This window comes from Aspergillus ruber (genome assembly GCF_000600275.1).
Source record: "Aspergillus ruber CBS 135680 unplaced genomic scaffold scaffold00013, whole genome shotgun sequence".
Taxonomy (NCBI): domain Eukaryota; kingdom Fungi; phylum Ascomycota; class Eurotiomycetes; order Eurotiales; family Aspergillaceae; genus Aspergillus; species Aspergillus ruber.
In genome coordinates this window covers 221,379-247,629 of record NW_024467309.1, presented here as the reverse complement: position 1 = coordinate 247,629, position 26,251 = coordinate 221,379, and the positions used below count along the sequence as shown (strand labels likewise).

Here is a 26,251-nt window from a genome sequence, read left to right as displayed (position 1 = left end):
CTGATTTTCCGCTGTAGATACAAGAATCTACAGTTCTCTCCATCTCCTTAACCACTTCACACTTCTATCAAAATGGCTGACCAGGCAGTGTGAGTGCTCTTTCTGGCTGGCTTCTTCAATCTCATCTCCGTCTTTTTTGTTGTCTGTTGTTTTTCTCGTTTCTACCTGGCTTGTTGGGGATGAGCAATGAGAGCTAGTTTGCTCTTCGGAAGGGCTGGACGACATGGTCTTTTCGCAAGATCATGGCGCAGTCCGAAGAAGAGCGCAGGAAAGAATGTCCAAACCCTTAAATTGTCCCTTGCGCCCAGTTTTGTTGACATTAGAAATTTGGCAACTGACAAAAGTGCTCGTCTCGCCGGCATCAATGTCGGCGCTCCAGCACGTCCTTTGCCCAGTGCTGATTTCGGTCTGATCGGTTTGGCCGTCATGGGCCAGAACCTGATCCTCAACGCCGCCGACAAGGGCTACACCGTTTGCGCCTACAACCGTACCACCGCCAAGGTCGACCGTTTCCTCGACAATGAGGCCAAGGGTAAGTGATAGAGAAAATGTGATGTGACATCATGGTGTGGTGTTCCAGAGGACTGATGTGATATTTCCATTTCAGGCAAGTCCATCGTTGGTGCTCACTCCGTTGAGGAGTTCTGCTCCAAGCTCAAGCGCCCTCGCCGTGTCATGCTCCTGGTCATGGCTGGTAAGCCCGTTGACCAGTTCATCGAGGCTCTCCTGCCTCACCTCGAGGAGGGTGACATCATCATCGACGGTGGTAACTCCCACTTCCCCGACAGCAACCGCCGTACCCAGGACTTGGCCCAGAAGGGCATCCACTTCGTTGGCAGTGGTGTCTCTGGTGGTGAGGAGGGTGCCCGTCACGGCCCCTCTCTCATGCCCGGTGGTCACGAGGCCGCCTGGCCTCACATCAAGGATATCTTCCAGGGCATCTCCGCCAAGAGTGACGACGGCGAGCCCTGCTGTGACTGGGTCGGTGACCAGGGTTCCGGCCACTTCATCAAGATGGTCCACAACGGTATCGAGTACGGTGACATGCAGCTGATCTGTGAGGCCTATGACCTCCTCAAGCGCGGTCTTGGTCTCTCCCCCAAGGAGATTGGTGATGTCTTCGCCAAGTGGAACACTGGTGTCCTCGACTCCTTCCTGATCGAAATCACCCGTGACGTCCTTTACTACAACGATAACGACGGCACTCCTCTCGTCGAGAAGATCCTTGACAAAGCCGGCCAGAAGGGTACTGGCAAGTGGACCGCCATCAACGCGCTTGACCTCGGCATGCCTGTCACCCTTATCGGCGAGGCTGTCTTCTCCCGCTGCCTGAGTGCTCTCAAGGACGACCGTACCCGTGCCAGCACCATCCTTGGTGGCCCAACTCCCAAGTTCGAAGGTGACAAGCAGGCTTTCATCGATGACCTGGAGCAGGCCCTCTACGCCTCGAAGATCATCTCCTACGCCCAGGGCTTCATGCTCATCCAGGAGGCCGCTAAGGAGTACGGCTGGAAGCTGAACAAGCCCTCCATTGCTCTCATGTGGCGTGGTGGCTGCATTATCCGCTCCGTCTTCCTCAAGGATATCACCAACGCCTACCGCAACAACCCCGATCTCGAGAACCTTTTGTTCGACGACTTCTTCAACAAGGCCATTCACAACGCTCAGAGCGGCTGGAGAAACGTTGTCAGCAAGTCAGCTCTCTGGGGTGTTCCTCTCCCTGCCTTCAGCACTGCCCTCAGCTTCTACGACGGCTACCGTACCAAGGACCTCCCTGCCAACTTGTTGCAGGCCCAGCGTGATTACTTCGGTGCCCACACCTTCCGCATCAAGCCCGAGTACGCCAACGAGAACTACCCCGAGGGCAAGGACATTCACGTCAACTGGACCGGCCGTGGTGGTGACGTGTCCGCCTCGACCTACATTGCTTAAAGTTGCTATGTTTCTCCGTAGGACACGACGCATTGCGCTGGACGTGAAATCCATCTTTTTTGTAGGGTGGTGTCATGCCCTGGGGAATTGAGCCGAGCTTTGTGGGAATGATGGAAACGATTACGGTATAAAAAGATGTGCAATAGTTTTATGTATTTAGATGCCCTATTTTCTTTTTCCTCGTTCTTAATCATCGTCGAATATTCGATTATGGATCTGATGTCATGGAAATGAAGTCTTTCTGTTCAATTTCGCCTATGTCTATTAAATGAGAGAGTACTTCGGAGTACACTCTATTGTCTCTTGTAGTGAACATAGCCATTGTAGCAGAATTGTTGCGATACTTGATAAGGTGTCCACTCCGCCCGCGCTAACTGCATTTAGCATCCGCTGTGTCAACGTCGACCCTGGCCGCCGTCATCCACGCACGTCGCCCAGCTCTCCTGCATCTTCCCCCCTCCATCCCGCCTGACGAGCCAGCGGTTTCTCTCCTGCTTGGCCATTTCTCTTTGTACTACTGTTTGCTCTGCCTCTAGAACCAGATCGCGTGGGTCTGTTTGTCCGTCGTTCTTTGCCTGAGCTGGCGCCCGCCTTCCGCTACGCTACGCCTGTCCCACTCGGTCTGGGTTAGGGGGATTGAGTTCTTGTCGCGAGGCGAGACATTGCGTGCATGCAGCTTCCCTCTTTCTCATCTTGTTGAATTTGGAACAACGTTGGGGGTCTTGTTCACGCGCTTCGCCTTTCTTGTTGTTTGAACGGTTTCGGTAATCTGTTTTTGTGTCAGTCGCTTGACGTCGTTTGTTATTTGGAAAGGTTCTGAAGGAAGAGTGACCTGGCGTCCGGGGTTCTGTCTATATTACGGTCTGGTGTTAGCTGCACGATAAACAATAAGCGCTAGTGTGTGGCTATAGCCCTGGGAATGGCAGCTGCCATGGTGCCACTGGAAGTGGCATTGAGCGATGCAATTGGTGCACGGTAAGCTTCTGTCAGCATCAGGTCGCAGTGTGCGATACTAATAAGCTATTGTTCTCTCCAGCGTTCGCATCAATACATCTTCACCCGCACCTTCAACGATCGAGGGAACCCTCTTTACCGCCTGTCCCATCACAAACCTTGTCGCCATCAACACCAAACCATCCCCGAACCCCGCAGACGCAAAACAAGCCCAAGCCGGCGACTACCGCATCATCCCCATTTCCCGGATCCAATCCTTCAACCTCATCTCTCTTCCCCCATCGTCGAATGGCCCCGATGGCTCCTCTTTCACCGATGCAGTTCCTCCCGTGCAAGCGCTCGATATCCGCGCCCTGAAGACCCGCGAGGCGAATGCGGTGGGAAAGGCGCAGGAGAGTGAAGCGAAGCGCGGAAAGGGTGTTACGCAGGATGCGCAAGATGTGTTTGATGCGTTTAACCGGACGATGCCTACGAGATGGGATGGAAGTAACATTATCGTGGCGGATGCGGTGTCGATAACGGCGCCCTACCAGGTTGATGATTGTCGGCCGTTGGTGGCTGGTGATGTGGCAGCGCTCAACCATGTGCGCAAAGTGGTATGTTTTCTCTTATCGAAATACTATCAATCTTTTCCAATACTAATCATATGATTGTTCAGCTTGAGATGGAGCGTAAGAAGATCGAACTCCGCAACGCCAGTGCGTCGATTGGCAAGCCCGGCACTCCTAACAACGCTGGCCAGAGGAAGGGCGGTTAAACCCGTCTTGATTCTGTTACCGCTGATAACCTGACATAAATAACAAATATTGAAACTTCTTGTGAAGAAGAGGATTCGATACGATACAGTATCATAATTCTTGGTTGAGTTAGGGTGTCTCAACCATCGGTTTACCTTTTAGGTGATTGATGAGCTGTATGCAATATGGGAGATGGGCTGGATATACTGGAGCTAGCTCTATCATCTTCAAGGATGATATTATGGTTTAGCATGAATCGAATGGAATATCAAGCAATTCTCTAAGTTCAAGATATAAACATGACCATGAAAAAGATTTGATCGAACACTACTGCTAAATTAATTAACATTAATTAAGATAAAGTCAAGTCAATATTACTACGTAGACTAATCCAATGAAGTTATCCCATCCCATCCTACTAAACCTCAAGATACATCCGACTTATGACCCCGACTCAAACGGTCCAAGTTAATCGCCGCACTGACACAAGCTAAGTGACTGAACGCCTGCGGCGTATTACCCATCTGTTCACCCGAGATAGCCACTTCTTCAGAGAACATGCCCAGGTGGTTGGAGTAGGAGAGGATGTTGTCGAAATGTGCAAGCGCCAGTTTGCGGAGGTTCGGGATGTCGACGTCGTAGGTTGCCGCCTGCTTAGTTTAGTATCTAACACTTTGTGATGAAATTTTGTTGAAGAATGGGAAAGGCATACACGAGCCATGGCTTCGACGAGCCAGAACGTGACCATGATAAAAGCGCCTTCGCGGCCGCCCACGCCGTCGTTGGCTTTTTTGTGGTCGTATCGGAAAACCATACGGGAACTAGAGAGACCTTCTTTCTCGGGTGCTTGTAGGATCTTCTTGAGCGTGCTGATAAAACGGGGATCGTTGGGTGGGAGGAAGAAGACCAAGGGCGCGATCAAGATAGACGCATCCAGAACTTCGGGGCTCTCGAAGCTCTGGGAGAAGTGGCCGCGGTCAGAGTTGTATCCTTTATCCATGATTTCGTCGTAGAGTTCGTCGCGGATCTGGACCCATCTGATTCGGTCTGGACAGGGAAGACTAGAGCGTTTCTCACAGAGACGGACTGCTCGGTCTAGGGCCACCCAGAGCATGATCTTGGAGTAGATGAAGTTCTGGATTTGACCACGGGATTCCCAAATGGACATGTCCTTCTCGTGGCGCACTTCGATCACGTAATTGATCATCCGACGTATGGCTAGCCATTGGTCGTAGGTGACGGGGTTGCCGTGCTTGTTGTACAGGTAGATACTGTCCAGCAGTTCGCCGTAGATATCCAACTGGGTGTGGAAGACGGCCGCATTGCCTACGCGGACGGGCTTGCTTCCTTTATATCCGTCAAGATGGCTCAATTCCAACTCGGGGATGTCGTATTCTCCTCGAATTGTGAACATCAGCGGTAGGAATGGCCGCTTACTGCCTGGTTCGGTCGCGTGGGCGTGCGGGAAGATGCGGTCGAAGATGAAATTGACGTACGCCTCCGCTTCGTCGCTGTAACCCATCTTGAGGAAGACATAGAGGGTGAAGGAGGTATCTCGAACCCAGGAGTAGCGATAATCCCAATTGCGACTCCCACCCACGTTTTCCGGAATGGAGAAAGTTGGCGCAGCAACAATGGCACCAGTGGGTTTATAGGTCAACAATTTCAGAATCAACAGACTGCGCTCGACTGTTTCACGGTACTGTCCGCGGAAGGTGCATTTACGCGTCCATTCGGTCCAATAATCGTAGGTCTCTTCCTCCAAGCGCCTGATATGGCCTGGCACGGCGGTACCCGTAGGCAAGCTCATTTCGGGACTGTGTAGAACAAAGTGGATGGCTTGGCCTTCCGAAAGTTTTATAATCGCGACGAACCCCCGGCCTTGCATCTCCGGCCTCTCCTCCAACCGGAGCTGAGCTTTGGGAAAGCCAGCGATGTCGGGCTCCAAAGAAGTGGCACAGATTGCGAGTTGCAGTCGCTCTGTTTCACTTTCGAAATGAACTGTCTGCACCGGATGCTCCGAGAGGTCATCCTCCAGTTTGGCGCGGGTTATGTGGGAATCACGGGCATAGTTGAATGCTGGAAAGAGCTCAATCTGCAATTCCATGGTGCCACGGCTACATTCAATTTTCCGGGCAACTGCTGAGTGTCGCAAGCCTGACTTAAACCGGTTGACTCCGGGCTCATTGCAAGGGCAGTATCCAGTCAATAAGCGGCCAGTTTGGTGGGTTCGCTTCGGGGTGACGGCGAAGTAATCCACTAAGGTTGCTACTCCGTCATCGTTGGTCCAGCGGGTCTCAAGGAGGTTCGAATAGGGCAGATATCTCTGCTTGCTGAGCGGATTGTTCACCCCTACGGTTGGTTTGACGCTCCAGTGGCCTCCCTTTTTGGAGTCCATCAAGCGACAAAAGATGGAGGGGGAGTCGAAGACAGGCCAGCACATGAAATCCATGCTTCCGGCTTTGCTGACCAGAGCACAAGTGTGCATGTCTCCGATGAGGCCATAGTCCTCGACGGCATTGTAGTCCGGGATTCTCTGAGCTGAATATTGTTCGGCCATATTAGGAAACTTGGGGCTATCAACACGCAAGCAAAATAGCACTTAGTGTAAATGAAAATGAAGCAGAAAACATCCCACGCCAGGGGAATACGAAGGAGAGCTAGCGAAAGAGTTAGAGGCAAAAGAAAAAAAGAAGAAAAAGCAGCAGGGCAAAAGAGGATTGATTCGGAGAACATATAACAAGTAGCAATAGATATTTTGTACTCTTGGGCTAACGACATGATGATGAGAGCGACGGTAATTATAGCCGTGAGGGATCATAATGGCATCTGAGAGGATATGCTGGGAAGGGATTATTGATGAAATAATTGGATAGGCCTCGACAGACTGAAGAGGATTTTGGGCCATAGTCACATCACCATCATAATCGGATAATGTTGAGGACCCCTGGTATATGTCCCATGGAATAGTGCTCTTCTTGCCTAGTATCGCATAGTCCAATTTCACGCATGAGGATTCATAGAGCCGAGGAGCAAAGCGGTCGATTTCTTTGGCCACAATGAGTATAGCAAGGTCAATTGGACCTTGCATTCATCAACTGTTCCTATCTGCGTTCAGGAGTAGTGGTCTGGAGGCGCAATGAAGGTGGACTAGAGCAGTGATCACCCCGGAGCTATTCTCCGCCAATAACGATGGCGCTGGTCAACCCCGGATCGACCGGAGATCTGAAGGCTGACATAGCGGTAGCTGGATCTTATAAGCAGACATGATGGAAAGAGATTAAAATATATGGACAGCTATAGTTAGTAGTTAGCAGTAGTACTGTTAGTCGATAGTAGAGCAGAGAACAACAGCAGTGGTGGTGGTAGAGAGACAGAGATTCAGGGGCGGCAGAAAGAAAAGTCACGTTCTGGTCTCGTGCCTCCTTTCGACCTCACCTCTTGTCTGTCTGTCTGTCTTCAACCATCTTTGCTTCTTCGCTTCTTTTTTTCTAATTATCAGTTTGGATCTCGTTCTTTCTTTGCTTCGTCTTTCTCTTTTTTGTTACTTTCTCTGCAACAATTGCCATTGATTTGGCTCCCCTTGCGTTGTTCAATGCAGCTTTTGCTGTCGCCCTATTGATTCTTTCTGTCTGTCTGAATATATTTCCTTCTCGATTCCCTCTTTCTTTCTCTTTTTTATCTTCTCTTTCTCTCTTTGTCTCTCTCTCCCTCCTCTCGATTATCTTTTCATCTCATTATTTTCGACGGTGGTCTCCCTCCGACCGCCTTTCAGCTCTTCTCCCGTATTTCTCCTTTCGGTTGCTTCCCAACGATCAGCCCGACGGGACAGCCTGTGAAAAAAAAGCGTGTGAAGGACCTGTGGGGGATTGTCCAGCCGATCCGGTTACTAATGGAGTGCGTTTGAGTTTAAGAAACTCTCCTCCTTTCGCTTTCCGACTTTCGCTTTAGTTCACATACATTCTTTCCCGTTATATTTACCTCCCCCAGAATGGGCCTGTCTCATTCGGGAAGCCATCATCGACGGCGCAGCTCGATGCTGACCGGCGCCGCGGGACCTTCGCATTCGCTTCCGACCGAGCAAAGGGAGGAGTCTCCCCGGATCGTTAGTGATGGTGCCGGTCATAAGCGGGAAGAACAGAAGCCGTTAAATGGGGAGGATGCGGAAGCTTCCGATCTCTCTTCCATTGCGGAGAGCATGGAGATGGATTACATGAGCACTGATGATGACCTTCACGATGACGAGGAAACGGGTCTTACGGCAAAACAGAGACGTCAACAGCGACGCCGGCGACGACGCCAACGGAGGCAATTGGATGCCCGTATTGCGGATGTTAAGGCTTCTCGTAAAGATGTGTTCAGTCTGGGTCTGGCTGAGAGGAGCGTTCTTCAGAGATTACTCGTCAACGGCGTCTTGATTCTTTCGTGGTATTTCTTCTCTCTGTCTATTTCCATTGTGAGTTTTCTCCCCCCCTCTCCGAATCCACGGATTGCTAATCATTTTCTTGTGACAGTACAACAAATGGATGTTTTCGCAGGATGACATCGTGTTTCCCTTTCCTCTCTTCACCACCAGTTTGCACATGGCCGTCCAGTTCACATTATCTGGCCTGATCCTCTGGGCTATTCCTTCGCTCCGTCCAAATAATCCATCCGTATCCGCGGCGTCTGGCTCGTCACCTATACAGGATCCTGGGTCCTCTGAGAAAAGACCACTGATCACCAGGTTCTTCTACCTGACTCGCCTGGTCCCTTGCGGTACGGCGACATCGTTGGATATCGGGCTGGGCAACATGTCCCTCAAATACATCTCGCTCACCTTCTTAACTATGTGCAAATCCTCCGCCCTTGCCTTCGTTCTGCTCTTCGCTTTTATCTTTCGCCTCGAAACCCTTTCTGTCAAATTGATTATCATTATCGCCGCCATGACTGTCGGTGTGGTCATGATGGTGGCCGGTGAAACCGCATTCAATGCGGTAGGTTTTGCCTTGGTGATCGCATCTGCGTTCTTCTCGGGCTTCCGCTGGGGCCTTACCCAGATTCTTTTGCTCCGCCACCCGGCCACGTCTAACCCCTTTTCGACCCTTTTTTTCTTAACGCCCGTTATGTTTATTTCCTTGATCGTAATTTCTCTTGCCGTGGAACGTCCCGCTGAGATCGCAAACGGCTTTCAGGCGCTTGCCGCCGCCCACGGGACGGGGTTCGGGCTTGTGCTCTTGATTTTTCCCGGTGTACTCGCTTTCTGTATGATTTCCTCGGAGTTTGCTCTATTGAAGCGCTCATCTGTGGTCACATTAAGCATTTGCGGGATCTTCAAGGAAGTGATCACCATCAGCGCAGCAGGCGTGGTGTTCCACGACCAGCTCACCGCCGTCAACCTCACGGGTCTCATTGTGACGATTGGCAGTATTGCCACTTATAACTATATGAAGATTTCCAAGATGCGGCAAGATGCCTTATCAAGCATGGGGGACCGGAGCCCGACTACAGGTTCGGATACGGACTCGGATGCAGAATCTCCTGCCCCCAGCGGATCTCGAGGTTACCAGCAGGTACCCAATCTAGAGACAGGAATGGCCCAGTCCAGTCCCAGAGTGAACGTCGCCGATAATGTCAATATCACCCCCGCAGATGACATGGCTATTGGCGGACCACGCTCGTACGGTGTCCGGACCAGTGGAGCCAGCAGCGCTACCCATGGGCTCTCCATTACCACGAACCTCGAACCCCCACGATCAAACTCTGCCTCTCCACTCAAGTCCGCACCTCCGATCATTACATTTACGGATACAGACTTTCCCTCAATTTCGGAGCGTGGCCCAGCCCACGGAAGCCAATCTGCTTCACAATCTCCAGAGAGAAATACACTTGGACACGACCATTAACTGAACTCATTCGCTCATATATTCTTTGGAAAAATTCCCTTTGGACATAGTCATCAATTTCTCCCGTTTCTCATCTATTCTTAAGTGATATTCATTTCTCGAACGAGCTGGGGAACCACATTTCCCAACTGTCGATTTCTCAGGCGCCTTTTCTATTTCTGTTTTTTTTTTTTTTTTTTTTTTTTTTTTTTTTTTTTTTTCCACGCTTCTTTTGATATCTGTGATACCGATCAATGCTTCCTTGGCGGATTTGGTTTTGTTGGCATGTTTGGAGTGATGTAAAGGAAAGCATGTCAATATAGACATTGCATAGTTTGTGCGCGGGATACTCATTCGATTGATACCACCAATGGATTTCCAGGAGACAACGCCTTTTTTTTTTCTTTTCTAGTTGTCACCAACAGATGACCTTGTCCTCTCTATTTTGTCATTCTTAATAAACCGTAACCCTATCTTTATGCAAAACCGCTACTGTATATGCCACCGTATAGTCAACCTACCACGGAATAACACTGAGGTTGCGCGCTCATTGAGCGATGATCTATAATTTATAAACATAGGCATAGTACACAAGCTTCTCTTCCATTATCATCATGGATCCGCCGTTTTCTTCTTTCCCTTCCCAGCCGACGAGCCCTTCATCATATCCATCAACGACTTTTGCCCCTTCTCGGCCGCTTTCTTTTTCTTCTTCTCCTCCGCCTCTACCTTCCGATCATGTTGTTCCTGGTGCTTTTCCCGCATCTCCCTCCCCTCATCTGCCAAGTTCGCCTCGAGAGAGCGGAATTCGAGAGACTCGGGATCCATCCCGATAAGGGATTCGAGAAGTGAGATCTCGTTGGCCCAGACACTAGGATCGGCAATGAGGCGGGCTGTAGGCTTTTTGGCCTTGGCCTTGGACTTCTTGGTCGGTTTTTCGGGTTCTGAGAGATCGGATTCTGAATCTTCACTTGCGCAGGCTTCATGTGCAGCAGTTGCAGAGGAGGTGTCGGTAGTAGGTGGTCTTGAGGCATTTGATACGGGTCTGTCGATGGGGGTCTCCAGGATCATTGGCATATCTTCAAAAGTAGGCTCGTTCATAATGTTGTGAAAAGCCCGAAGACCCAGGAAGCCTGTTCCTATGTTTGCATGGAGATCCCGATGGCTGCCCCGTGGTGTCTTAGAATCGTTCAGATGTAGGGCGCGGAGAAATTGTAGACCAATAACCTCATCAAATTCCTTCAGAAACGCCTTGAACCCTGTGGGCGAGGCAAGGTCGTAGCCGGCAGCGTGGCTATGACATGTATCAATACAGATTCCGATGCGGGAGTGATGTTCTTTGGGTATCTGAGCTATGATGTCCCGGAACTCGTTCAAGGAGCCACCTATTGTAGTTCCTTGACCGCACATTGTTTCTAGGACGGGGGTCACAGTCGAGGTCGCGGCTAGGGCGTTAGTGAGGGCTTTCGCTAAGCGAGTTAGGGCGGAGGGGAGGGTAGTCTGGCCAGCGCTGCCGGGGCTACTCAGTGTCAATACTTGCCTTGACAGGAATTGGTTGTCTTGGTTGTGCTTACTGGAAATTATAGAGGTTGATTCCAAGTGCCTCGCAGCGTTGGAGGTCGTCGAGGAATGAATTGTACGCCTGCTTGGCCTTGGCATTATCCTCTTGCGCCAAATTGACTAAATATGAGCCGTGGGGGAGAACATGCTTGGCTGCGTTGTATTCCTGTTCCGAACAAGACTGGCAAAATTGGTCCCTGTGATCGTCCTGCAAAGCAGGGTTGTCCCACTTTCGCTGTGACTTGAGGAAAAGGGCAAACGCATTTCCGCTAAAAAGTGTTAGTATATCATTATTTCAGTCGGTGGATTGAGCAACTTACCCAATCTGCATACTGTTATTCACGGCATTGAAGACACCTGAATAGACCGTGAGCTGGTGATCCAAACCAGATGGAAACACTGTAACCAACCTTTCGCTGCGCTAACATGAGCGCCCACGAACATCCGCAGTCCCTGTGTCCTAGGTCGCAATGGCATGGCTTCCGCTTCTTTATCTGCTTTTGTCTTCCTTTTCTTCGTTGTCTTAGCTGTTACTACTTCCGGTACCTCTTGCTTAATTGCGCCGTTCTTTTCAGACTCGGTGCTGATCGAAAGTTCCGACTCTTCTTCAAATCCTGTTTTCACCTTTGTTCGCGAAACCTGTGAACGTCTTACTCGTCCGATGTCAGCAATGCTCTACAGAGATGGCCCTGGTTCTCTCTTACTTCGGTTTGGGTTCAGCCACTTCTCCGTTAACCTGAGACAGGCTCGAAACTTCCGGCACATCTGACCTTAAGCGCTTCGATCTTCTAGACGGTGAGTTTGGCTGTGGCGCTGCATTAATCTCGCGTGTACTGGCGTTCCGTTTTGAGGTCTTCGGCGAAGACAATGGAGATTCGGGAACGGCGCTGGGCGCACTTTTGCGTGTCGACATTGCAAATATGTTGCTTTTCTTTACCTTGGGAAGGACAGGAAATGAACTAGATAAGTGGCGATTCCTCAATCTTTTCGCCTTCACGAAAGAGGTAAAACAGCAACATCTGAGACTCGGTTGCCATCGGCCAAAAATAGGGCAGTTAGATACCGCCCCATACACCGCTTACGTATATCAATCACGTGTGTGTATCCAGGGCAACGGCGGGCAGCTGTTTATCGATAAACCCACCGCCGACTTCGTGTTTTTTCCATCGACAATCACCACGCCCCACGACGATACACACGAAAATCTACACGACAATCGGGCTAGACGACAATCGGAATAATTATATTGATTGATGTCCGTTAATTCTCAAGAGAACAGCCGGATCATCACCAAATACGACAGCGTCGCCAACATGGCGGCCCAAGAAGACCTCGTCGACTTCGAGATCATCGAGAATCAGAAGGAGAACATCCAGTCACTCCCCGGAGGACGGTCTGCACGAGAATTAGCCCGCATTTTCTCACCAAGGGATACGACTGATAAGCTGGCAACCCCATCACCCAATGATACAAGGACTGTGAACGATGCAATCAGGCAGGAATTCGAATCGGAGTTGCAGGCGATTAATGAATCCGACGACCCGCTCGATGTTTACGATAGATATGTGAAATGGGTTCTTAACGCCTACCCCTCGACTCAAGCGACACAGGAATCAGGACTGCTTCCTCTCCTAGAGCGTGCCGTCAGGGCTTTCCTCTCCTCGAATCACTACAAGAACGACTCCCGATATGTGCGGCTATGGCTTCACTATATCAGATTGTTCTCGGACTCGCCGCGCGAAACGTTTGCTTTCCTTGCCCGTCATCATATTGGTGAAGAACTCGCCCTGTTTTACGAAGAATTTGCCGCTTGGCTAGAGAGTGCGGGGCGTTGGGCACAGGCCGAGGAGGTGTACCATCTTGGAATTGACCGGGAAGCACGGCCAGTTGAGCGATTAATCCGGAAATTCAGCGAGTTCCAGCAGCGATATGAGCAACAGCCTCAAGACGGACCAACCTCGCCCGCATTGCCTAAGGCACGACCAGCACTGGCTGCCAAGACAAACCCGTTTGTGTCTTCGAGCGCCGCACCAGAAGAACAACCTCAGCAACCAGCCGCACCAGCAGCCGGTGCCAAGAAATCGAAGTCCGGCAAGCCGAAGATGGCCATATTTTCCGACGCGGGCGACGCCGCCCCGACAAGCCAGCCTGTTCTCAGTGGCGGGCCAACAAAGGGATGGGATAGTATTGGTTCGTTGCATGATCGAAAGAAGGAAAACGCCGTGGAGGCAAAGCCATGGGCTGGAGAAACTTTGAAGGCAGGAAAGAAGGCAGCGCCAAAAGAGAAAATGTCGATTTTCAGGGATGAGGTAAGCACTGTTCGGTTTTGGATCCCAGTTTTTGAATTCCGTATATTTACGATCACAGGACTAATTGGTGGCATAAACCGGTATCGGGTTACGATTTAATGTATTCAGTCAAATGCAAAACAGCAAGTCAAAGAACCAATGCAATTCAAGCATGTTCCAGAGCATCGAGTAAGCGAAGCGGTAAATCCACGTACTGGTAGACGTGAGCATGTTTTCGTCAATCTTGAAGCAGTATACCCCGATTACAAAAATCCGAACTATGAGATCAGTTTCGAGGAACTGAGGGCTATGAGCCGGGGATGGATGAACAAAAATTGGCGCTCACAGAAACAACCCCTGAAGCAGATATCAGGGAATGCTGAGCCCTCGGTGGAAAATATTACAGGAAGGGGCTCCGAGAAGGAACTACCAAGTCAATTCAATCAGAAACTGGCCCTCAACGACTCACAGCCTGACCAAGATGAGAACCGTGAGAGCAAAGCTGGAAAATCGCGCAAACCCAAGGTTCGCGAAGTCCAGGGAGAGACGCAGACCAGTAAGAACAGCCAGTGATGCTCGCCTGATATTCTATGCTTGTTGGGACTGACATGGTGCTAGTCAAAATGAATTTCGATTCCCCAACGAAACCAAAGAAAGTACGCCGCAAGAGCACTGCTGAGCCGACGATGACTATCCACACTCGCGCTGCTACGGACGAGATCTACAGTATCTTCAATCAGCCATTGAAAGCAGAGACGGAGCCCGCGGACAGCAGTGACTTCGACGATGATGACGACGGCTATACGAGTGTCGGCGAGAGCACAGTCACGGGACGGATATCTGTTGCCTCCAGCGATTTTGACGATGATGACACGACATTCCACAAATCCTTTGACAACGGTGATGAAGAAGGGTTTGATGACACTCGGGCTGAAAGTGTTGTGGATGGCGAATGGACTGATTTCACCGGCAGTCGGCACGTCTCCGAGCCTTCAATAACGGACTCGCAGGCTTTCCAGCCAGAGCACCCTGAATATACCGATGGTGAAGAAACAGATACCGCTTTACGGTCAAGATTTGTACCGCAAATGCCCGAAGACTACAATCCGCCATGCGGCCCCTACCGTGACCCGGAGATCATGGCTCAGAATCGCTTGCCTTTCATGACGCCTATTGTCGAACAGACAGAGTGCTCGTTTCCCTCCATGAGGACCGCCAGGAACCTCTATACTGCGAAGACTCCGTCGAAACCGATGCCCGGTATCGCTGCAAGCCCTGGCACACCCGAGATGGAAGACCTTCTGGGTCTCTCGCCTGAAGGGGACAAATTCGCCAGTATTCCAGAGGATGTGACGCTCAGTCCGTCGGCAATGAAGTCACGCTCTAGTCCGCTGATGCCATTTCTAAAGAGTAGTCCGGCACGAAAACAGAGACCTGTTATTGAGGATGCTCAGTGTAATCCGACCGATAAGGGAATCCGGAAGGTCGTTCTCGAATCTTTGAGCCCACCAATTTCATCGTACCCCGGCTATCAAACTCACCCAGAGGAGGAAAGTCACTACGCCCCTGGAATCCAGAAGTATATAAAGAACCCCAGCAAACGACCTAAGAGCGGCGACGAAGCGTCATTCAGTGCCCCGATGCTTGAATTCGAGAAAGCAGAACGGGGTTACATCATCAAACGAGAACTCGGAGCCGGTGCTTATGCTCCCGTATACCTTGCGGAAAGCGTCGACAGCTTCGATAATGATTCCGAAATGGATGGCAGTCGAGATTCCCAATCTACGAACAGCAGAAAGACGGCGGACCGTTACAGTTTCGAGGCGATTAAGATGGAACTTGGACCCCCTAATCCGTGGGAGTTCTACATGATCCGGGCCGCTCACGAACGTCTTCAGAAATCGCCTGGATGCTCCCGTGCCACCGACAGTATTATTCGAGCACATGAGTTGCACGTTTTCGAGAAGGAGAGCTTCCTTGTAGAGGACTACCGTGGACAAGGTACCTTGTTGGACCTTATTAACATCATTCGCAACGAACCGACTCTGGTCCATAACAACGGAGAAGGTGGCCTAGACGAATGTCTAGCCATGTTCTTTACCGTAGAGCTCTTCCGAACCATTGAAGCATTGCACGCGAACGGCATTCTCCACGGTGACATCAAACCCGACAATTGCCTGGTCCGCTTCGATGACCCATCACCACGGCCAGCAGACAGCACACCGTCCCTCCTCGATCTCGATGACGAGAACATAGATCCCCGCGAAATCCACTACTCTCCGCACGGTAAATACGGTTGGCGTAACAAGGGTCTCAGTCTCATAGACTTCGGCCGAAGCATCGACATGCGCGCCTTCAAACCTTCCGTTCAATTCATCGCCGACTGGGAACCAAGCAGCCACGAGTGCAACGAAATCCGTGAGATGAGACCCTGGACGCACCAGATTGATCTGTACGGTGTCGCCGGTACGGTACACGTGATGCTCTTCGGGAAATACATCGAATCTGTCCCTGTCCGGCGCAGCGGCTCCGAAGACGAGAACTCAAACCCTCAAGCAATGACGAGGATGTACCGTATCCGGGAAACGCTGAAGCGATACTGGGAGCGGGAGATTTGGAGCGAAGTGTTTGATTTACTGTTGAACCCTGGTGCGCCAAAGTGGACATCTATCGATCAAGACGAGAATGAGGATCAGCCGCCGCATTTGGCTATTCTTGGAGCGATGCGGGCTGTTCGGGAGAAAATGGAGAGTTGGCTTCTGGTCAATGCGGAGAAGAAGGGTTTGTCGTTACAGATCCGGAAGTTGGAAGCTGTTTTTGCGGAAAAGAGAAGGAAGTTGGAGAGGGTTTGATTTCAACCCTCTGGTCTTCGTTCAACTTTGTTTGTTATGGTTGATTTTTGACGATTTACGATGACTGCTTTATCTTGCCCTATGTTACTATACCCCCTGTTTCTGTTTCCGTTGTCATTAATTAGTATCTGTCAAGTTTGAATCATGTTAATAGGCATATAAGTAATATACGTTCTACCTTGTTATCATATTCAGATACTACCGGTTCGCTGTAAACTCAGTTGAAGATGCTAAAGAATTGTTCTATTCGCCTCCCAAAGCGGCAATGTGCCGTTATCAGATTCCGCTAAACCGCTTTGGGACAGCCTCATAAATTTTTTGCTGCTGGCGAAAACACCGCAACCTCCAGACAACAACAAGTGCTGATTTCCAGCACGCATTGTTTTAATTGAGAAGGTAGAAAATAAGCCATATTTTCTAATTCTCTGATATACAATGGCACCCGACAACAAGAAGCGGCGGCGTGAGCCATACACCGTCGACACCAAACTGGTCGAAATCTATGAAGACCTTGCCAACGAAAAAGACGAGATCAGACTGAGGGCCGCGCAGGCACTGGTCTCGCAGTTTACCCCTGACAAGAATCCGAGCGATGAGCAGATCAAAAGAGCTTTGCAACGGCTGTTCCGAGGTCTCTGTAGTAGTCGCAAAGCTGCTAGGATCGGTTTCTCTATCGCGTTGACTGAGACTCTGACACAGGTGCTTGCGACTCCGAGAGAGGTTTCGGAAATTGATGTTCGGAAAGTTATGGGTATTTGGGAGTCACAGTCGGATGCTTCTGGTAGTGATTCGGGGCAAGTATGTTTAACTTTGCTTGATCTATGTGGCGTAAAGCTAACACGTTTTGCAGGAGCAAAGAGATCACTTCTTTGGACGGTTGTTTGGATCAGAAGCTATCATCAAGTCTTCTATCCTTTTCAAGCCCAGTGTTCCCTTTTCGGAGTGGACTAAGCTCCTAGACCTGGTCTTCGATCTGGCCAAGAGGAAGCCATGGATTAGAGAAGAATGCGGCTGGATTATCTACCGCTGCATCTATGACCTCTCTGCACAAAAGGTCGATTCCAAGTACGTTGAAGCGGCTTTGGAACGTTTGTCGAGCTTTGACCTCATCCGCACGCCCGAAGGAGTTGCCATCTGGTTGGCCGCCAAGGACCTGTTCCCCAAGGCGAACTTCCCCGGTAAGGCGTGGAAGCACGATGATCCGCTTGACACACGGGAGAGGAACCAGCTGGCCAAGGTCCTGAAGGAATCGTCGGTCGATACGGAAGAAAACCAAGAGAACAAGCCCAAGTCTTCTGGAGTGTGGAACTCCAAGCTTCATTTCGCATGGGATGCCGTTATCAGCAGGATCCCGGCTGTGAAGGAGACCAAATCTAAGAAGGAATCGTCTCGCTTGAGCTTCGTTGATTTCTGGACGGATGCCGTCGACAGTAAGTTTCCTGGCCTCGCAAAATAAGTAGACTTTAACATGGGTAGATGGATTGTTCGCCTCTGCTTCATCCGAGGAACGCAAATATTGGGGCTTCCTGCTTTTCGTCAAGGTGCTCAACGAGAGTCCTCTGCAGCAGGCTTCTCTCGTATTCACGAAGAACCTGGTCAGATGTCTGATGAATCAGCTCGCCGTCGAAGACAGATACCTGCACCGCATGGCTACCAAATCAGCCAAGACCATTCAAGCCCGTGTCTCTAAAGAGCCCGAATTCGCTGCGACCGCCATTAAGGGCTTGATGGGCTCAGCTGGCTCCGTCAACTTCGACCAGGTCACCAAGACCAAGACCGTGGAGAAAATTGCCGTTGAAGCCAACCCCGATGCACTTAAGGAGATTGTGCCGTTTCTGGAGAAACTAGTTAGCCACCCCGGCACCGATGACAGCAAGGCCGCCGCATCGAGCCGCCAATCTCTGGCCAACCTGCTTGTGTCGGTCGTCCGGTCACGAGCATCGAGCCAAGATGCCCAAGATGGACTCCAAGATGTCCTAGAGCATATCTTCACCATCTTCGTGCGATCCGCCTACTTCACACCCAAAGAAAAAGAAGGTCCACAACCACTCATGGCCCCCCAGACCCAGGAAATGTTCCGCAACAGAATAAACTCCTGTCTGAACAGCCTGATTGCTTCCCAGAAATACGCAGCCACCCTGCCGTACACTGTCGTCCGCAAGATCCGCGACGCAGCCAAATCCGAGGAATACGGGAAATCGATTATCAACATCGACGGTGCCCTTAGCGACTCCATCAAGTCCGCTTTCAAAGCCTTGAAGAAACTCTCTAGCTCAGATGAGAACGCCGCGGCTGACGCATTCAAGCTCCTCTACTCAATGTCCCTTCTCCAGGTCTACAACGGCGACGCGGACGCAGTTTCCATGTTGGACGAACTCGAATTCTGCTACACCAAGTTCCTGGGCGACAAGAAGTCGAAGAAGAAGAGCGAGGACGATGAAATTTCTGATGCGTCGGATACATTGGTCGAAATTCTGCTGAGCTTTGCGTCGAAGCAGTCACAGTTGTTCCGTCGTATTAGTGAGCAGGTGTTTGGTGCTTTTGCAGATAAAGTTACTGCTACTGGGTTGGAGTCTTTGATTTCTATCCTAGAAGCTAGTGAGAATCTTGCTGGTCAGCAGGAGATGTTCGAAAAGGAGGATGACGAAGGAGATGAGGAGATGATGGATGTCGCTGATGATGACGATGATGAAGAGGACAGCGATGTCGAGGTCATCGATGCAAAGGGTGGAGATGGTGACGAAGACGAGGAGGAAGAAGAAGAAGAAGAAGATGATGATGATGATAAGACCGACAACGACGAACCCGACAACGAAGAAGCCGAATTTCAAGCCAAACTCGCTGCAGCCCTAGGCCCACACGCAGCAAACAAACCAGACGAGGAATCCGACGACGAAGCTGACATGAACGATGATGACATGGAAGCCGTCGATGAGCAACTCGCCAAGGTCTTCAAAGCGCGCCGCGACGCCCTCGAACAGAAGAAAGACAAGAAAGACGCAAAAGGGAACATGGTTAACTTCAAGAACCGCGTCCTCGATCTTGTTGAGATCTACGTCAAAAAGTGCCACTCTAGCATCCTCGCGCTCGATCTCCTCTTGCCACTTCTCCGCCTCACTCGAAAAACCAACACTAAGCAGATCGCTAACAAGGCTACGACTGTGCTCCGCGAGTACTCGAAGTCATGTAAGGGATCTTCTGTCCCGGCGATCACTGAAGACTCAACTGAATCTGTTTGGGCATTGTTGAAGGATTTGCATCGCGAGGCTGGACACAGTGGCCCGCAGGCTCACGCGACGGCTTGCAGTCAGGCGAGTTTGTTGGTGGTTAAGGTGCTTGTGGCGCATAACAAGAAGGCCATTGAGGGTGTTGTGGATGTCTACGCGGCGACGAGGAAGCAGCAGATGCTTAGCAATAAGTGTCATGTGCAGCCGTCTTTCTTCACGGATTGGAATAACTGGTGTGTGTCTGCGAGGAATCAGATTAAGAATTAGTGCGCTTGTTTATGGATATGGGTATGAGTATCAATTTGTATACGTGTTTATGTACACTAGCACTTGCTCGTTTGTTTATACTGTGGTATAGGATAGGATAAGAATAGGTTAAAATCCCTTGATATACCGATGCTGATTCGTCTCCTCCAATACATCGAACCTCATCCCAACCTCAATAGCACCCTCATTCCTCGGCGCAGCAAGCATCCCGAAACATGGCTTAAACTTGATCCCCTCGTCAACCCGCCGGTAACTCACAAGCGTATCCCAAGGTTGCTTTGGGTGCTTCTCCGCCGTCTCGGGATTGACATTCGGTACCTGGCACCGTGCACATCGCGCCACGATATCAAGATCAAGCGCAGGTGATGACGGAACGAACGAGTCTCCATTTCCTGTCAAACTACCACTGCTACTATTGAACCGAACAGTCTTCCACGAATCCTCAGTCCAGGGCGCATTCCCCTTGACCACGATGTTCGGGCGAAAGCGCTCAATAGTGATAGGGTCGCCACCCTTTTGACGAAGCCGCGAGTTCAGCTCCGCAATGGAAGCCTCAGAAGCGATAAGAATGGGATGAACATCAGGAAAGTTCACACTCTGCGTGCGGCCCAAAAGTTGGGGGTCCCCGTTTCCTTGCAGAATCCGTGGCGTGGGACCCTTATACACAAGCACGACGTCGCGGCCTAAGAAGCGCGAGAAAGGCTCATTCACCTCGTTGCCATACACGTAGCCGTCTGTGACTACATCCCACACCTTAACTTGCGAAAGCGTAGTGTGCTTCTCCAGCCAGTCCGCATTGGGAACTGCGGGGATACTAATCGGTTTCTCCATGGTAGCGACATTCCCACCAACACCAGTAATACTCAACAAAAGCGAATTTCCATCCTCGCTAAGACCCGTGTTAATCAGCGTCATCTCCGGAATCTGACGAATGGTCAGGAACTGCAGCGTCTCCGCATTAACGAACATCCACTGTCGGTCGAGATGGAGACCATGCGAGCGGAGCGTGCTCTTGTTCACTGTGAACCCGCGGCAGGACTTTATGGGATATACGCGCAGAGAGACAATTTCACTGCTGCTGTTGGCATTTTGTTGTTGGTGTCGTGACTAGAGTTGTTGAAGGCGGCGGAATTGGTTGCTTTCCGGGCCGAGGATGACAATAGGGATGAGGAGGATGGGGACCACGAGGAATACGGTTAGGGCCCCTGATGGGATGCTTAGGTACTCCAGCATATTGGTTATTTCTATCATGGTGAATTGTTGATGGCTTCAAGTCGATTTGTAGGAGTATGGAGCCAAGATTTTATGTCGGCCGATTGTTTCTGCCGGGTTCCGCCGCATTCATCCGAGGAGTCGCCAAATGGATCGAAGATGTATAAAGTGCTTTTCTATATGATTAAGAAAAAGATTATTAGACGGTAAGCATAGTATAGGGAGGATTGGTGGAAATGAGGCAGGTTTTGAATTTGTTGTGCTGTTGCGCCGAGCTTCCCTTAGTTAATGCCAGCTATATATAATGGAACCATGGTTTTCTATGTATCTCTAGCCTTTTTATCAAACCAGGATGTTACAAGCGCTTTGATAAAGGCAATCGCAACGTTCTTCCCATACTCAATGTCCTCATCATTACACGATGGAGGAACATGGAAGAAAGTCACGTTGCGGTCCCGGCCTTCCTGAAACGCCAGTGCTAAACTCGTGTAGAGAATAAATTCACAAGCGTAACGACCTGCGTCTTTCGAGATGCGAAGATCCGCTCCAGGGGGCGCAAATATTTTCCATATATCGACAAAATGGTCGTCCGGCGGATGTGGGATGGCATGTCGTTGCACAGCCTGCTGTGGTTTCGAACCAGGAGCCGTGCCTGGTGTTTCCATTGCCGGTGCATTTACTGTTGGACGAATATCCGTCGCACGACCAGCCTTTAAAATTGGAGGCAGCCCTAACTGTCTCCAATGCATTTCACCATCCAGAAATCCCGACCTGCCAGTGATATCCGAAAGATGATACGCATCGCGGTGTGCCTGTGTTTCCACCGAATAGTAACCCCTTGTTGCGGCTATGCCCATATGAATCACGATATCCGGTCGTCGCCCGCCATGATTCTTTGCATATTCGTCTAATATGGCCGGCACTATCTCTCGGATCGTCGAGTAGGCCACGGGTATCGGAGTGGGATGGACATGGATGGAGACACGACGGGAAGTGGGGACAAGACCCTCTCGGGGTGCGGATGAGGGAACTGCCGAAGGGAAAGTAAACGATGATGGGAGAGATGAAGAGATCAAGTTAGAGGCATTCGCAGCGTAGGCTTTGAACGGCTAGTTCCCTTGTCAGGTACGAGATTAGCCTCCAAGCGGAAGTGGTCTCCAGCCACAGAATATGGAACATCACTTACACCAAAGCCTGTCACCAAGACTGACACCTCCGCCTCAATAGGCAGGGTAGTTTGCTCGATTCCCCGGATCTGAGATGTTCCGAGGCCAGGGTCTCCCATGATGGTGATCTTACTCCGGAGTAATGGTGTTCAACGGATAAGCTGGATACGGATAAGTTATACGGAAGAGACAATGAAGGTTTCTCTGCTTGAAATCGAGGTTGAATAAAGCAAGGCTCAGAGCATCTGCAGCGGCAGCGCCTTGCTCGTTGCCCAACCCCGCCTGCAACAAGCACGACTGAAAGAGGAGAAAGTCGCCTGAGTGATGTCCTGATCCGGGTCTTGGCGTCACGGGGTTTTGAGTCTCACTTCACCCCGTCATCATCACCAGCTTTCACAAGGTCAACCCTCAACTAACTACGGAAGAGTCAAGTGTGTTTCGTCAGAGTTCTGCAGCTATTCTCGGATGTCTCGATCCCGTATCCACAAGGAACAACAGACGGGAACGAAAACGAGAACGAGAACGTGGGGCCTGTCCAGTTACGCTGCAAATACGGACACTCGACCGGAAAACGGATTGACAGCATCCTTTCTCGAAGAACCGATCTTCCTAAAACCAATAGTATTCGGGTGGGCATGTTCCGTACGGCATTCAAAACGGCGACCCCTTAAGCGACCCATCCTTTTCCCCGCGACATACCAAATTTGGACAGTTGTCTGGGCTCCATCGGTTAAGCCCGACTATCTAAATGACGAATCAGTTTGTCTACAAAGAATATTCGGGGGATTGTGCAGAGATAGAGAGACGCTCAGATGCATGCTGGAATTGTATTCCGTACCACTGTCGCTATGCGATACACCGCGACTAGAGCACATCGAACTGGCAACCAAGAAAAAAAAAGCAAAACCAGATCTATCCGATTTGGGTTAACCCTCAATCCCTGCAATATTCAAGATGCTATGGGCACTTCTTTATACGGAGTAGTCCGTATAATCAAAGAAACAGGACTCAGCTCGACAGAATGATGATTGTTAATGCACCTAGCATCTACGGATACGGTGTGGCAGGACCTCTAAGCGAACAATTTCTAGAATTTCTTATTCGGGAATATGGGGTGCCTATCACTTTCCCGGAGATTCGATAATTGACACCCCCGAATCCCAAAAGCACCTATTTCCACGCTGACAAAAGCAGCCTTGACAGCTGAGGACGCAGATCTCGGTCGTAAGACCTTATTCTGGATTTGAGAACACAATGAGCACAGACTTGCACAAGGAAAATATGATTCGGAGACATGCCAGTGTGTTTCTTTCGAGTGACGATCACCGTATCCAACGTATCGAACCAAGCGCCCCGCCTCGGTTGCTTCGATTCCGCTATCCGCGTTAGGGGTTGAAGATATGCATATAGAAAAGCGATGCTACCCATTTCATCATCCTTGCTTTTGTGACAGGTGTTTTCCTCTGTTGAAATTTGACATTCCGGTGTTGTTACACTAACAGCCGGTAGCCACTATGGCTTTGATCGCTGAACTCTTCGAGAACCCCCTTGTGCTACAAGGCTTAGCAGCAGCCATATTTTTTGTATATGTCTCTCATTTCTTGAGAGATCTCTCCGATGGCTTTCCATACAAAAACATCCCCCTCGTGGGGAAGAGTCGCTGGGCGTTGTCAAACACAAAGGCCAAAGAGCGTTTCGTCAATTCGGCCAACGAACTGATCCAGCAGGGCTTCGCTCAGGTAAGACCGCTCTTGTGCCTGTAGGGAGTAAATGTTAATATTGAATGATCTATATAGGGAAAAAGCGCTTTTCAAGCCATGTTCTCCCATAGTCTGATGATTGTCTTGCATCCCCGTCTCATGAATGAAGTCAAAAGTCATCCCCATCTCAGCTTTGACGAGGCCACTAAGAGGGTATGTAGAACTCCCTGTCTGGTATCGAGCTTTGACTAATAGTTTCAGTTATTCTTTGGAGGCCAGTTCCCGGGCTTTGAGGTTTTTGAGGGACAGGACAAAGATCATATCTTGCTGAACATTATCAACAAGAAAATCACCCACACCCTTGGCCAACAAACAATTCCCCTCTCAAAAGAGACTGCTTCTTTGCTGAAAGATACATTTTCCGAGTCGGATGGTACGTCATCCTAGATAGCTTGTTGTGAACTTGGTTAACCGATTGTCCAGAATGGCAACCCTTTGTATTCGCAAAGGAAATCCCGCACATGGTGGCTAGGTTGTCGTCGCTTGTGTTCATGGGCAAGGAGATTTGCCACAACAAGGAATGGCTCGACGTATCGGTCAACTACACCATCGATTCGTTTGTTGCTGCTCGCGAACTTCGACTTTGGCCCGCCGCCCTGCGTCATGTGGTGCATTGGTTCCTGCCTTCGGCCCGGAAAGTGCGAAAGGACATGAGCATCGCCCATAATATTGTCCAAGGAGAGATCAAGAATCGCAGATTGATCCGCGAAGGCAAGCTGCCAGCCAAGGGCGAAAGGACACACCCGGACGTACTGGACTGGATCGAAGAAGCTGCCGCCGGACGCCCCTTCAACGAGACTCGTGCTCAAGTCGGACTTGCTTTGGCTGCCATCCATACTACGTCAAATTTGTTGACAAATGTTTTGTATGATTTGACCGCTTATCCGGAACACATCCAGCCTCTACGTGATGAGATCAAGGCGGTTCTGGAAGAAGACGTTGGCTTGAAGAAGACCAGCCTGGTCAAAATGAAGCTGCTTGATAGTGTCATGAAAGAAACGCAGCGGATGAATCCGGCAGGAATGACCTCGATCAGCCGTGTTGCTATGAAGGACGTCCCACTCTCAGACGGAACTGTTATCCCCAAGGGTGCTAGTGTGGTTGTTTCAGGCCACATCATGCAGGACGACTCCGTGTACCCGGATGCGCAGCGATACGACGGCTACCGATTCTACAACAAGCGCCAGGAGCCCGGCCACGAGCATCGCCACCAGTTTGTCACAACAACTCCGGAACATTTCGGATTTGGACATGGACAGCATGCTTGTCCCGGACGGTTCTTTGCAGCCAATGAGATCAAGATCTTCCTTGTCCATTTGCTTGTGAAGTATGACTGGAAATTTGTTGAACAACAGGGTCGTCCCAAGAACATTCTCCATGGCACTGAGAACATTTGCGATCGAAATGTAAAGTTCCTTTTCAAGCCGCGACAGCCGGAGATTGACCTCGCTTTGCTTGGAGAGGGGACAGCCGAGTGATTACTCCGTTTACTGCTTCTTCTCTTTTGATTTCCTCGCTTTTTTTTTCGGCTTTTTTTTTTTCCCTTTCTTCCCCCCCCCCTTTGGATTGTCCTCCCTGTTTTTGCATGATGTGACGCACTACAAAATACAAACTGGAAGCAAGCAAAACTGGATATCCGCATATGGCGACGCGCCGCATAGACTTGTTCAAGCTCGTTGTATAAACACGAGAGCTGGACATGCATACAGCTGTACATACCATGAAGCGCGCGCATATACTGACTCGTGGGTAGTGCCCTGTACTCTTATATATACTTGAACGACTTATGAAATTGACTTCTACTTGTTCTAATTTACCTTCACCGAAAGTACAGTACATATTATAGCAACAAATCCCGCCCTAATATTGAGGGTAGTGGTGGATATATATGCACTACTATATGGAGTACTAGCTACAGACGCAGAGATAATTCTATGACCACGAACTAAAGCAAGCTATAGAACTCTGTTGACAATGATGTAAACAAGAATCTAAACGATCACCATAAGATCTTTGGGTCCATACTAAAGTTCTGAGTATGTCATCTGATAGTTACTGTATTCCAATGTGTTAATGTCAATAAAACCCTGTTTATCATTCTATTATTATAACAGTCACGGATAGCCTAGTCTCGCTATTTATCACCTGCATCTATCACAACCCGCATCCGCTGCTAAACACAGCAACCGGTTATTCCAGGTACTTTCCTATTGTCCCAGCCTCCGGATATCCGCTTCTAAAGAGGAGAACCAAGGCACGAAGTGGACTAAGGAAGTAATTAAGGAATCGATCCACCTATGTTGCAGTGGTTCCATCTAGGAACGATCGTGTCACATCATATTTAAGTATCTTTGCTCTACGCAAGTACTTTGGAGGCGTACTTGTCTAGGGTACGAGTAGGATGGTTTCCTACTTAGGCTCGATAGCAGAGT

General features: G+C 50.1%; 10 protein-coding genes across 10 annotated transcripts; 6 read left to right on the top strand and 4 right to left on the bottom strand.

Annotated features, from left to right (window-relative positions):
• Positions 1-72: 72 nt before the first annotated feature.
• EURHEDRAFT_530921 (NADP(+)-dependent, decarboxylating phosphogluconate dehydrogenase) lies at positions 73-1,932 on the top strand (the record flags this gene model as incomplete). The annotated part of the gene is made up of 3 exons (XM_040787169.1): positions 73-89; positions 345-532; positions 608-1,932. The coding sequence occupies 3 exons, from the start codon at positions 73-75 to the stop codon at positions 1,930-1,932; spliced, it is 1,530 nt and encodes a 509-aa protein (XP_040638793.1).
• A 547-nt stretch (positions 1,933-2,479) lies between these two features.
• Positions 2,480-3,973, top strand: EURHEDRAFT_63644 (anticodon-binding domain-containing protein). Its single transcript, XM_040787611.1, has 3 exons — positions 2,480-2,907; positions 2,969-3,482; positions 3,545-3,973. The coding sequence occupies exons 1-3, from the start codon at positions 2,852-2,854 to the stop codon at positions 3,641-3,643; spliced, it is 669 nt and encodes a 222-aa protein (XP_040638792.1). The 5' UTR covers positions 2,480-2,851; the 3' UTR covers positions 3,644-3,973.
• Positions 3,974-4,048: 75 nt separating this feature from the next.
• EURHEDRAFT_456183 (glycoside hydrolase family 15 protein) lies at positions 4,049-6,183 on the bottom strand (the record flags this gene model as incomplete). Its single annotated transcript, XM_040784336.1, has 2 exons — positions 4,049-4,273; positions 4,336-6,183. The coding sequence occupies 2 exons, from the start codon at positions 6,181-6,183 to the stop codon at positions 4,049-4,051; spliced, it is 2,073 nt and encodes a 690-aa protein (XP_040638791.1).
• A 1,431-nt stretch (positions 6,184-7,614) lies between these two features.
• On the top strand, positions 7,615-9,508 carry EURHEDRAFT_455966 (putative nucleotide-sugar transporter; the record flags this gene model as incomplete). Its single annotated transcript, XM_040784318.1, has 2 exons — positions 7,615-8,079; positions 8,138-9,508. The coding sequence occupies 2 exons, from the start codon at positions 7,615-7,617 to the stop codon at positions 9,506-9,508; spliced, it is 1,836 nt and encodes a 611-aa protein (XP_040638790.1).
• A 200-nt stretch (positions 9,509-9,708) lies between these two features.
• Positions 9,709-12,053, bottom strand: EURHEDRAFT_412414 (DNA-(apurinic or apyrimidinic site) lyase APN1). Its single transcript, XM_040781898.1, has 5 exons — positions 11,752-12,053; positions 11,458-11,700; positions 11,368-11,404; positions 11,062-11,316; positions 9,709-11,006 (listed from the first exon to the last, which is right to left on the bottom strand). The coding sequence occupies exons 1-5, from the start codon at positions 11,810-11,812 to the stop codon at positions 10,100-10,102; spliced, it is 1,503 nt and encodes a 500-aa protein (XP_040638789.1). The 5' UTR covers positions 11,813-12,053; the 3' UTR covers positions 9,709-10,099.
• Positions 12,054-12,360: 307 nt separating this feature from the next.
• EURHEDRAFT_402752 (putative checkpoint protein kinase (SldA)) lies at positions 12,361-16,187 on the top strand (the record flags this gene model as incomplete). Its single annotated transcript, XM_040780161.1, has 3 exons — positions 12,361-13,356; positions 13,465-13,891; positions 13,954-16,187. 3 exons carry the CDS (start codon positions 12,361-12,363, stop codon positions 16,185-16,187), a joined length of 3,657 nt encoding a protein of 1,218 aa, XP_040638788.1.
• A 435-nt stretch (positions 16,188-16,622) lies between these two features.
• EURHEDRAFT_456380 (DNA-directed DNA polymerase POL5) lies at positions 16,623-19,681 on the top strand (the record flags this gene model as incomplete). Its single annotated transcript, XM_040784348.1, has 3 exons — positions 16,623-16,985; positions 17,038-17,617; positions 17,664-19,681. 3 exons carry the CDS (start codon positions 16,623-16,625, stop codon positions 19,679-19,681), a joined length of 2,961 nt encoding a protein of 986 aa, XP_040638787.1.
• A 108-nt stretch (positions 19,682-19,789) lies between these two features.
• Positions 19,790-20,914, bottom strand: EURHEDRAFT_515422 (MOSC domain-containing protein; the record flags this gene model as incomplete). The annotated part of the gene is made up of 2 exons (XM_040786376.1): positions 19,790-20,759; positions 20,790-20,914. 2 exons carry the CDS (start codon positions 20,912-20,914, stop codon positions 19,790-19,792), a joined length of 1,095 nt encoding a protein of 364 aa, XP_040638786.1.
• A 218-nt stretch (positions 20,915-21,132) lies between these two features.
• EURHEDRAFT_500436 (putative pyroglutamyl peptidase type I) lies at positions 21,133-22,397 on the bottom strand. Its single transcript, XM_040785741.1, has 3 exons — positions 22,080-22,397; positions 21,597-22,002; positions 21,133-21,545 (listed from the first exon to the last, which is right to left on the bottom strand). Exons 1-3 carry the CDS (start codon positions 22,176-22,178, stop codon positions 21,214-21,216), a joined length of 837 nt encoding a protein of 278 aa, XP_040638785.1. The 5' UTR covers positions 22,179-22,397; the 3' UTR covers positions 21,133-21,213.
• A 1,176-nt stretch (positions 22,398-23,573) lies between these two features.
• EURHEDRAFT_456298 (cytochrome P450) lies at positions 23,574-25,297 on the top strand (the record flags this gene model as incomplete). The annotated part of the gene is made up of 4 exons (XM_040784345.1): positions 23,574-23,798; positions 23,856-23,972; positions 24,021-24,192; positions 24,243-25,297. 4 exons carry the CDS (start codon positions 23,574-23,576, stop codon positions 25,295-25,297), a joined length of 1,569 nt encoding a protein of 522 aa, XP_040638784.1.
• Between the last annotated feature and the right edge of the window lie 954 nt (positions 25,298-26,251).